Genomic DNA, 12749 nt, shown 5'->3' with positions numbered 1-12749 from the left:
AGTCATTTTTGCTAACAACATTTTCCGAAAACGTCACACTGTAATGAAAATTTTACCATATCCAAATATTTTGATCTAGTCAGTGGCTAAATAAACTTGCGTGTGAAAGCCAAGAAGAAAAAATATTTTGATTATTTATAAAATATAGTTATAGCAAAGATTTTTTTTATATTCATCAAAAAAAATATACAAAGCTGGACATGCTGTGGCAACTTGAACATTCTGGAAGTAATTATTTAATGTTCCTCTAGATGTCGCTGTAAATTTAATCGAAAAGCGTTTAAAACTTTTTTATTTTTACGATACCAACAATAAATTGTATGATTGTTATCGATTGTCTATTTCAAGATAATTATTAATTAAAAATTAACTCAAAAATTATCAAATATGTTTACTTTTGGTGTAAAAAGGTGTTAAACTCAACCTACCCAAAGTAAGGTTGAGGATTTTTCAATAACTTTTTCATTGTTTTGAAACCGGCAATTGTAATAATCCTTTGCTATACAGATATTTTTTCCCTGTTTATGTTTATCATAGAAATCATAGAAATGAGGCTATTGTGAATATTATTGATATTTAGAACGGAGAAAACAGGCAGTAGTGGTACTTTACATAATGCGTAGCATTGTTGCCAGTTTTTTCACACTAGTTACCTTCTATGTTTTAGCACAAAAACTGTTACCGAAAAAAAATATATCAAGCATTTTGTTATTTACTTTTGTTTCTGTAGGCATCGTTTTTTATGCTTACTTAACTAGGCAATTTGGGATTATAATATAAAACAAACAGCTTTACCATAAGTATAAAAAAATCTAATAAAAATGTTGCAGGATGAAGACGTTTTGAATAAATTTCTATTGATTAATGTTTCCATGGTTTAATCTCCCCTAAGCGTTCGTTGGGGCGGAATGAGGTCACAAATGAAGTGTCAAGTCGAATGTAACGCCTCGCTTCATCTTATTTGACGGCTTAAGTGTGGCCCAGATTAAGTTTGCGACGTTGATGCTTTTGAGAATAAATATGAAAGACTGTTTAGCATAAAACAAATGTCTTTGGTACCCTTAAGCGAGCAAAAAATATCATATCTGATTCCCATCTCGTTAAAGTAAATTTACCTATCACCTTGCTCCCTTAGTGCTTTCTCTAAATTTTCTCTATGACAATAAAACGATTGTGAGTGCTAATAGCTAGAAAGTAAACTTTTTACATGATGTTATGTTACTATTGTTACCTTTAGGCAAATGCAATAAGTAAATTAATTTTTTGAACTTTTGAAACGACTGATTGTATAGCGGCATAGCGGATGAAATGGGACAGGAATAAAAAGAAGATATAAAATAACTGCTTCACCACTGGTACTATTCTTCTTCAAAAATTTCTTTTACTTCATAACAATATTCTGGTCATATTTATGCCAACATTTATTTGATTAGTGGAAAAGTTTCTATAGCTGGTGCAACGAGTGTTTAAATTTTTTAAGTACTTTACTATATGCCGTATTTCTTATTTATCTTCAACTTATAGTTTCTGTAACGCTGAAGGTTGGTTTGTCTGTTTGTCTTGGTAATACGTGACAGTTCGTTGTGAAGCGAAACAATTTTTGACTGACTTGAATTGCGTCTATGTTTCGCAGTAACAACTTTTTCATTGGAATCCAGCACATCTTTTCCCTTCGTTAATGTATAAGTTTGATTTCGTGGTTGAAATTTCAACAAAGAGATTATCTTCTTCATATTAAATAAATAATTCTAACGAAGAGTCATAGATTAAAATAATGAACTCACTTCTTAAGAAAATACGGGGGCACGTCGCATGCCTCATTTAACAATTACCAACACCCTCACTTGAGACGGATTTTAATATTTATAAGTGCTCGTGTGGAACAGTATATAATGAAGAATTTCAACCCCTTTCATCACATTCACATCAGGTGAGTCGACGAGCAGCTACCAACACAAAGGTGAGTTATGAATTATAAATTATTTTATTACATTGCTAATACTGTTACATAAATTCTGTAATCATTTACGAATTACTTTCTAAGTAAATTGTAAATCATCATTGGGTTCAGGACCTTAGCTTTTCCAGACCATTCCTGGAAGCTTGTTTAATTTACTATAAGCTGCATTATACAGCAGTTGGCAGCAATCCTGAACTTTAAATGGCATCAGTCCCATGTAAGAGTAGGATCCCAGGACTCAAACCATTTTGTACAAATTTTATCACAACGCTTTCTCTAAATCACCATCAGATTAAGGTCGATTCGACGCGTCCTATAGGTTCTAAACTAAGATGTTTTACTGTATTCTAAATTCCAGATGAAATTCATAATTTTTACATTCATCACTTGCCTGATCGTCGCTGTGTGCTACGCGCACATCGGCGGCGGTTCGTCGCTGCAGAACATCAGCCCACAAGTCTACTGCGGCAGATCCTTGGCCAGAGCTATGGCATTCCTTTGCTTTGATGAAGACGGTTTCGAGAAACGATCTGATGTCGGAACTATGTATGGTGAGTTGGGAGGGAACAACGCTTTTATGGTTTGATGAAAATTGACGTCAGTATACATAGAGTGCCAAAAAGTTCCTAGTAGACACTAATCTATGATGTATTCCAGGACAAATTCTGCCTCCGTATTACAAAGATCAAGAAGTCCAGATGGGTCTGCCGTGGGTCGGCCGGGCACGGAGTCTGTCACTTGCGGGACGCGGCAAGCGCACCTCGGGCATTGTCACCGAGTGCTGCGACAAACCCTGCAGTATCAACGAACTACTCAGCTACTGCTAAATCTGTACACTAATCATTTTATGACTCTTGCGCATCATTGTTCATATAAATTTTTCATATAATATAACATCATTTGCTTAAACAATGTAACCAGCTATTCATATTATTGTAATAAGTTAATATTAATTGTACATTCTAACACTATTAAATCAATGGAAAAGATCCTTCTAAGATATACTAGTTATAGTTTTCATTACATTCTTCATTAAATACATAATTTTAAAACAATTCTTCTGTTTATTTTTAATATTAACCATATACAAAACAAACAATGTTATGTTGTTGATAACCCATTTGGTTGAAAATAAGATTATAGAACATACATGACTTAAATTCGCCGCTAAATTATATAACGACGCATTGTAATCATATCCGTATATTTTGAAATAATTAGGAAGCAACCACTGATCGATTCTTTTCAGTTTTACTTGAAATTAGAAGAATTATCTAACAGTAGAATAACAAATTATTTATAAAAACATAAAACCGATTTCTAATAAAAAAAAACCGAACCTAAATTGTAATAATAAATGGGATCACCACCTTTTTTAGTAAAGTGCACAAGGAGGCATAGGCAAAAATTTCCACTTATCATTATTTGATCACTCCTGTATTTTAGGCTGTAAGGGTTGTTAATTTTTACCTTTGTTTATTAACTTGTTTATTTGGTATTTATCTAACATTAAAAAAGAAAAAAAAAATAAGAGAGACTTGCATCAACAGAGACTTCACATAAATTAGAAATATTCTCTCAACGTTGCCAAGTAACTAGAATAAAATATGAAGCTCCCGAGAGTTCAGTTCACGGAAAGCCAGGCTACAACAATTTACTCTAAATCCCGCAAAGTCTTTGTTAACATCAGTGCTTTGACGTTAATTAAAGCATCAACACGTAAGAATATTCTCCTTGTTTACGTCAATTACGCTGAAGGAATTCGTAATAAGTAGCGATCCTCTACCACAATAGCTAACGGTTTTTTCCACGAAATAAAATTTTTACATCCATTGCTCTTCATGCATCAGTTTAAGTAATCACTTCGATACCGATCGAGCAATGGAACTTATCCTAATAAATAAATTGGTAAATTTAAATTCAAATAGGTGCGATAGTTGAGTTAGGTAGGCGGTGTCAGTTGTTGGCATTCAAGTTACGATGCACTGTAGACGCTCGTCGTAACCAGGGGGCACGGATTTTGCATAAAGTTAGCGCTCAGCGTCGCGTTACTACAAACGAGCTTTTGGAGCGCTGCGCTCACGGGTTTTTTTTTTTAATAAATAATTCAAAGAGGTCGAAACTTGGCTTAGAGTCGCTTAATAAATTGAATTCGAAAAATCCATAGGTATTTGTATCGCTTATTTTACTTGATTACATAAAAAGCAATGTGATTGTAAGCCTTTTGTTTAATTTAGGAATTTCTTTGTAAACTTTGATTTAGTATTATTATGCATTATTTGTATTTAAACATATATTTATATAAATAAAGATTAAATTTGAAATTGATTTATATAAGGTTTATTTATCAAATTAATATTTAGTTTAAAAAAAATTACGTAAACTTTTGAACATAAATATTTAACCCTCAACTAAATTGTAAAATCTTTACTAAGTTTATTTCAGCTTACTCGTTACTATTTAAATCTTTTCAAATAGTATTTCAAGAAGGTTTTTAGTTATTAGTGCATTCAAGTTTTGAGTGCGGTCTAGCATTGAATGCTTGCATTCGCGTCACGACGTACTGAGCTGCTTGTAAAGTTTCACTCATTGCTCTTTCCAACATTCGTTTCAACTTATTCGCTTACATGTAACTTGAAGTCGTATATTTAGACATTTTATTAACTCTTTTAACTTATCAAGTGTACTTAAAATCTTTTTGAAGAGATTTTTTAACTAGTGTAATAAAGCGCAAACACACACTTCGTTAGCGATCACGGCATACTTTTGAATAATTATTATTGTCATCAAAAGCCCCTTAAGGCCTCAGTAAATGGAAAAAAAAATGTTATGCGAGAAACAGACAAAAATTGCAAGCCAATAGTAGCAAAGATGAATGGTTGCCATGGTAACGCTAATTTTCAGCCAATGGCGTATGACTTCGTTGTCATTTGATCATTTGAATTATGACATTTGCAATTGAAAATTTTACGCAATGCCAACAATAAAACTAAGTTTTTCTGAGTAACAAAGATGAATACATATATACATTGTTACTAGGTACATAATGATAGCTGTCACCCCTTGTCACATTAGATAGTGATGATGAAATTAAGCCTTAACACGATATCTGTACTTATGTTATTCTTTAGTATTGTTCAGTAAAATAATAATCATACTAATATTATAAATGTGAATGTTTAGATGGATGGATGGATGGATGTTTGTATGAAGGTATCTCCGAAACGGCTCAACGGATCTTGACAAAATTTTGCACAGATGTACTTCTAGAACATAGTCTGGACGCGCGGACGGAGTCGCGGGCGACAGCTAGTTAATTAGATGGCTATTTCTTCTTATCTCGATTGAAATAAATAACATTATATACGTATATAATTTTTACGGACAAGCGTAAAATTTAATATTAGGAATTTAGGCATAGGAACTCGTATAACGCGACAAAGACATATTCAATACTGAAATCGGAATAACATGTCATTATATTATGACAGGGTCGTTACGAGAAAGTTTTAATAGGGTCGTCGCGGCTGTGGTAACGCTACTCGTGCGGACACTTTTAATGTGTGTTCGGCTTTGTACGGGCAACCCTGTAGTCTTGCTTTGAATGCCTATTAATAACAGGCTGTTTTACTTGTCCCAAAATCATGTTTGGTATTTGGTAAGCACGCGTTCAGGGCCGTCTTAACACGGTGCAACCAAGGTGTCAATTCTCAGTTGTCAGGACTACGGCTCCTGAGTCAACAGACGTGCTACTTTTAGGTTATCTCTCTCGTAACGCAGAGGGGCAAGAATTTAAAATTTCCACAATTTCGGCACTATTCAATCAAAATGATACTAGTACAATGTTATCGTTCCTTTCTAGTTTTAGTAATAACATTTTCTAGACGATATTTTTGTATTAATATTAATATTTTGTTTTTCTTAAATTTAACTACTCCTAATTTGTAAAGAAATACAGCGATAAACGTTAATATGAAAATAAATTTTTAGAAGATGTTTTCGGTACAGATATAAGGAAATGTCGTCGGTCAACTCTCGAGTCGAGTGGGGTCGGCGATTCAACCGTGAGTCGAAAGACTCATACTGTGAAGGTATGTACAATTACCTGGCCTTTGCCGCAATATTTATAAGTCCATTGAAAAAGTAAATAAGAGTTTTTGACAGCCAATAACTAATTAAAATACTTCCGATCCGTACAAATATAACTAAAATGCCATTTATATTAATTAAAAAACAGATTAAAAATTATTGGATAATGTAATGTTATGTAAAGTTTATTTCTCGTATAAATTTCTTAAGAAAATTCTCATGTAAAGTCTACTTTTGTCTATGCAAATGTTAACCTAACTATATTATAGAACGCTAATAGAGTTATGTTTTGCATTATGTAATATTTAGAAATAAAAAATTAATCAATTAAATACTGTATTATTTACGAAATACTTTAATATTCAAACTAAATAAAACAACATTCCAAACTTATTGAATTAAAACTATTGGGTGTTTGTTTACTGTACCTTTTAAATTTAATTGTACGCCGTCCGAAAATTCCATTAGTTTGAAAACGACATTCACTTAACTGTGAGTATAATAGAAACGGTCTTTCATTGCTTTGGAAACATTTAGGAGCAAACACGAAAGGGGCGTTCCCAGGTGACGTCCTGTAACAAGACACAGCTGACAGTTGAGGGAACTGCTTTGATGTTCTCTCAAACATTTTTGGTAAGCTCTTAGAGTTATCAGGATTAATGTTACGCTAAAGACCTGCGAAGGTGGCTCAGGGGTTTAAACACTTGACTTGTAATTTGCAGGTGATGGGTTCGAATCCCGCCATGTGGCAATCGATTTACATAAGTACATTTATCCGATGTTGAAAGAAAACATAATGCAGCCTGCGACATATCTGCAATTCAAAGATATGTGTGAAAACTAACCCGCACTGGGGCAGTGTGTCTGACTATGACCTAGTCACCTATATTAGAGTATAGATAGAATTTAAATCGAGATTTTGTAGGTAGTAACCGCTTTGACATTGAATAACTTAATAAAAAATAAAAATTACTAATAGAAAAAATAACGGGAGAAAAAGAATAAATGATGAAAGTTTGAAAAACTAAACAATAATTTTAGTTCTCTCAACATCAACTTTTCTGTTTGTTTTGTTGTTTGTAGCGTCCAGTAAATAATTGAATTTCCTTTTATTAATAACTAGCTTTTCCCCGCGACTCCGTCCGCGCGGAGTAAAAAAATAGAAAACGGGGTAAAAATTATCCTATGTCCGTTTCCTGGTTCTAAGCTACCTGCCCACCAATTTTCAGTCAAATCGATTTAGCCGTTCTTGAGTTATAAATGGTGTAACTAACACAACTTTCTTTTATATATATAGACTAGCTTTTCCCCGCGACTCCGTCCGCGCGGAGTAAAAAAATAGAAAACGGGGTAAAAATTATCCTATGTCCGTTTCCTGGTTCTAAGCTACCTGCCCACCAATTTTCAGTCAAATCGATTTAGCCGTTCTTGAGTTATAAATGGTGTAACTAACACAACTTTCTTTTATATATATAGATATAGATTATTGATTATTGTATGTCGCTTTTGTTCATATTTATGATGATCAATAACGAAACCAACTAAGTTTTATTAAACTGATCTTTTACTGGGCTTTTAATGGGGTAAGACTACTTCATTTTCAATAATTATTTCAATTATATGGAATTAATATCTTTATGTTAAACATGTTGAACATTGTTTGAGAGTAATGAATTATCAGAATCATGTAGTAATTAAATTACATACAAGATTTTGAAGTTTAATATTAAATAGTTCTGTTTCCTTAATCGAATCTTGATGTTTACAACGCGCTATATAATATTTACATAATATAATATGGTAATGTAAGAATACTAAAATTTACATAATATATGAATTGAAGACATTGTATATTATACTAAGATATTATTTTTACATGAGACTATTTGAAAATGTGTTAATATAGTTGTGATTTGTTTGATTTAATTTATTTGTAAAACAGATGTTTAATTTAAATTCCTCGCTAGTTGGTTTAGTGATAGGCTGGTGGTCGGTCGTAAAAAAATATAAACCAAACGTTAAGGTTTATAAAACCTTGTGCGCCGACCCCAAGTAAGTGGGAAAATGCCAGAGAAATGATCTGATTTGTTTGTAATCTAGTTTACACATGCGATTTGTTCCATAATTTAAATTTTAATAATTAACTCTAACTTTACAAACTTCATCATTAAACGTGGTCAGTATATTTTCATATTATTCATGAAATGCTGAAATGTTGTTATTCAATTGTCAAAATACGAGTAATTTACCCTCAGGATTTTCATTGTTAACGTTATCTGGTTTCATGTAGAACGAGTACACTTTCCTTAGGGATTTACTTAATTTCAGTATTGATAAGGTATTAATAATGTAAAATATCATCATCATCATCAGCTCACTATATGTCCCCACCGAGGGGCTCGGAGCCTACCCCAAGTTAGGGGTGACTAGGCCATAGTCAACCACGCTGGCCAAGTGCGGGTTGGTTGACTTCACACATATCATTGAATTTCTTCTCAGATATGTGCAGGTTGCATCACGATGTTTTCCTTCACCGTAAGAACGTCGGATAAATGTACATATGTTAATCGAAAATCGAAAAACACATTGGTACATGGCGGGATTCGAACCCAGGACCTGCAGATTGCAAGTCAAGTGCTGAAACCCCTGAGCCACCGACGCTCTTAAACGACGATGTAAAATATGCATTTGGAAATTTATTTTTAACAGTTTTAAGTATTAAATTACAATATTTTTAATTGTAATTGCTATAATGTGATATGGGTATTTTTTAGATTTAAGACAAAAGAAAGTTTAGACACCATATGAATTTATTACAAAAGTTAAATCTGAGATTTTCAACCTCGAATATTGTGAAATAATTTTTCACTCACATGATTTTTAAATTCTGTGTATTCAATAGAATTCTAAACGTAGATGGAAGCAGTAATGTTTAGAAAATAAATTCTCGCCTTGTTTCAAATGACTTACGAGTATATGTAAAACTTTAAAACGGTCTTCTACGACTCAAACTAAAAAATGGCCAAAAACAACCATTAAAATCATCATCATCATCATCATCATCAGCTCAATATACGTCCCCACCGAGGGGCTCGGAGCCTACACCAATTTAGGGGTGACTAGGCCCATTAAAATACTGTTAAGAAAAGATTTTTTTGTAACTTTCTGTTTGTTTGTGTTTTGAATACAAACAATGTGTAAAATGTAAATGTAAAATGTAAAATTAAAATTGAATTTTACCAGAAAATAGTAGTTACGGTTCAGTAAGGATATGCACCCACTTTTGTATTCTTTAAAGTCTTCTGACGAGTTAAGATTTGTTAAAAACATTAATTAAGATGCTGTTGGTTCGCACATTGTTTATTTTACTGGTACAAGTTGGCAAAGGCTTGCTGCGTTAAAGTTTTATGAAATCAAGTTCACTTGGTAAACCACTTTAAACGAAGCGAGGAACGTCAGAATCACCATCGCCCTGTACCATGAAAAAAATGAATCAAATCGTAATATGAAGATTACAATTGTGACTAACTTATTTATTTATTATTTATTTTATTTTTAAGTTCACAGCACAATAAATGCTTCTTAATTTGTACTGGCTATTTTTTAATTTAAAGGGATATATTTGTCGTTTCTGTATTGAACCCGACGACTGTCTTCTGACAGCGGTCGGTCATTCAACGGTCTTTAAGGCAGTATGGGCTTCTGCCCATACTGGCTTAAAGACAGCGTTAAATCACTCACTACACCACTAGTTGTCAAGAACACACACTACTAAATCTTTAATCTACCGCAGATAATTATTGTACATTAGGGTGATTCAAAAAAAAATTTTAATTTTTTTTTTAACCGATACCCTCTCAAATGTTTCTATTTGATATAAAAAAAATTCTCACCAAACCCGAGCCCTATAGCTCAACTCTAAGGGGTCGCTACTGTTTTTTTATTTTCCCATTTAATTAACATGGGAAAAATCGTTTTTTGTTTTAAATTGAATTTACACATAATTAACGCAATTTTTTATAAAAACGATTTTATATTCTTAAAGTAGAGTCTTCGAGCTTTCCAAAACTCTATTACAAAGTACAATTATCTTTACGATTGGATATATCAAACAAATTTTTAAGCCGATTTGTAAATGTATGCTCTTTTATTTTTTGATTCTGTGTTTTCTGTTTTCTATTTTTCTTCAAAAGTTCCCACTCTCCATAAATTTTCATGATTTTAGAAACAGCGTTAGATGTTTGACACACTGGGATACCAGTAGGTTTCCAAACTTTTAAAACATCACGAATCACTTGATTAAAACACTGTCGAATTGTAAGGTTAGGATCTGTGTGTTTGTAGAAAAATGATTGCAACACTTTTCTTATACTCGGTAATTTTCGTTGACTTAATTTTTTACATGAAAAACCAAGCAAATAAATTTTTTGTAGCCATTTTACTGATAACAATTGAAAGTACTGGAAGATATAAAGAATATACAACGAGTTTTTGAAGATATGTGTCACTGACAATGACGATTTGACAACTATACCGTATGATCTAGATATCATGAGTGCTGCCACCTACACTACGTACTAAAAACCATTTTCGAAATTTGTAATATATAAAAATTCAATGCTTACTAATAGTTTAAGTAAAAATTTTGAGGATTGTGCAAAAAAAAAATAATTCCAAGCATTTTTCAAATTTCGTGTTTTAGTGATTTTTAAATAGCTGTAATTAGTCTTTATGTAAAGATAATTGTACTTTGTAATAGAGTTTTGGAAAGCTCGAAGACTCTACTTTAAGAATATAAAATCGTTTTTTATAAAAAATTGCGTTAATTATGTGTAAATTCAATTTAAAACAAAAAACGATTTTTCCCATGTTAATTAAATGGGAAAATAAAAAAACAGTAGCGACCCCTTAGAGTTGAGCTATAGGGCTCGGGTTTGGTGAAATTTTTTTTATATCAAATAGAAACATTTGAGAGGGTATCGGTTAAAAAAAAAAATTAAAATTTTTTTTTGAATCACCCTATTGTACATGAGTAAAAATAAAAAAAATTAAATAATAAAATTATTATTTATTCTAAAGGCTCTCTTTTTTTTCTTTCAGCATCTTATGCTATTTTTAATGTCTTGTAAAAATAAGATCTACAAAGTAAATTGTTGCCTATAAAAGAATTAACGAGAGCAAATATAAGTTTGCGGCGAGTTAAGTTCGTCCTACACAAACGCTGCTCCGACCGTAAGTTGGCGCGGAAGTTCACAAACTTTGTTAAAACAAATGTTAGCTTTAACATAGTTACAGCTTTATCTAGCGGATTGTTTTAAAATACTAATGCGGTACATACACAATTATTTCCATTACTGCAACTGATTTCTACTTTTTTTTATAGAATTTATAGTAGGCTAAATAGATTTTGTAACTATTTTAGACTACGCAGCTTAGTTAAAGAAGTTGGATAAACTTTATTAAACAGTAACAGTATTAATAAAAAATAATTACGCATGCTTTTTTCTAAAAAAAATTGTTTAATGTAAGTAATAACTTTATTTGTTTTGGTCGTAGCTTTTCGATTGTCATCTGTTTATGTTTTATGTTTAATTTAAAATTATTCATACATCATTAAAAATTTAATTAATCTAACTTTTTATTTGACGATGCCAGAGCCCGTAACAACAATATTTGTTGGGTGCACGATCGATGTTTTTTTTTATATTATAAGGTGGCAAACGAGCAAACGGCCACCTGGATTCGCCGCAATAGCGAGGCGACCGTTGCCCATAGACATCCGCATATGCAGATGCGTTGCCTACCTTTAATTAACGCACAGAAAGATTATATTTCTCCTTCCTATGCGTCCCCTCTTCCGCCAAATCCACTTCCACACAAGAGGACAAAAATTAGGCGATGTGATACCACGTCCATACAGAAAAATTTAGTTGGCCACTTACTCGTTTGCAATATAAAGAAAAAACTTTTTACATAGATTTCTGATATTTTTAACTTTATTTTCTTGTATTACATATATAGTACGTTATTTTGAGTTAAAGTGCCTTCTTTTAAATATAACTCTGTGAGATAAACTACGTCACGATTCGCGGAACAGTAAATTGATTACACCAAGTTAGAAACTAGTATCCCATACGGAGCCGGGAGATACTAAAAGCAACGTTAAATATATTTACTGTATAGTTTTGTAGACGAAAATGAAATAGCATCAGAAGCGATATTCAAGATGTGACCAGTCTCAAATGTAATATTTAGGGTAAACATATTTCGCATTTGTTTCTAAGTAGAAATCATTGACAGAATGTTAGGTATATAGATATTTATGTTATGGCGGTGGTATAATTTTATAAGGTATTACGATATTCTATTTTTTTATTTAATCCCACAATAATTTATAGATTAAAGTTAATTCTTATATTTCAAGTTAAAATATGTTCCTATTTTAGTTGTACAAAAAATAGTTCATTAAAATCTAACTAATATTATAAATGCGAATGTTTAGATGAATGTTTGTTTGAAGGTATCTACGGTTGAACGGATCTTGATGAAATCTGGTGCAGATGTAGAACATAGCCTGGAAGAACACATAGGATACTTATTAAGTTTTGTTTAATTGCGCGCGGACGGAGTCTCGGGCGACAGCTAGTTAATCATAATTTAATCGAGGAAGCTCTTCTAAATCCACCTTATCTGCGCCGGC

At 32.2% G+C, this 12749-nt stretch overlaps 1 protein-coding gene across 1 annotated transcript; it reads left to right on the top strand.

Moving 5' to 3' along the window:
* The first annotated feature begins 1937 nt into the window (after window positions 1-1937).
* LOC106720292 (bombyxin A-3-like) lies at window positions 1938-2875 on the top strand. The gene is made up of 3 exons (XM_014514886.2): window positions 1938-1960; window positions 2319-2511; window positions 2618-2875. The coding sequence occupies exons 2-3, from the start codon at window positions 2319-2321 to the stop codon at window positions 2785-2787; spliced, it is 363 nt and encodes a 120-aa protein (XP_014370372.2). The 5' UTR covers window positions 1938-1960; the 3' UTR covers window positions 2788-2875.
* Window positions 2876-12749: the final 9874 nt, after the last annotated feature.

The sequence above is a fragment of the Papilio machaon genome, chromosome 5 (genome assembly GCF_912999745.1).
Source record: "Papilio machaon chromosome 5, ilPapMach1.1, whole genome shotgun sequence".
NCBI classification, from domain to species: Eukaryota; Metazoa; Arthropoda; class Insecta; order Lepidoptera; family Papilionidae; genus Papilio; species Papilio machaon.
The sequence above is the reverse complement of the archived record's forward strand: the minus strand, read 5'-3'. Positions and strand labels throughout refer to the sequence as shown.

Excerpts from the sequence above, each read along its gene's own strand:
- LOC106720292 (XM_014514886.2), top strand. The coding sequence starts at position 2,319 with ATGAAATTCATAATTTTTACATTCATCACTTGCCTGATCGTCGCTGTG. Across the intron at positions 2,512-2,617 it reads TGATGTCGGAACTATGTATG|GACAAATTCTGCCTCCGTAT; the intron begins GTGAGTTGGGAG and ends GATGTATTCCAG.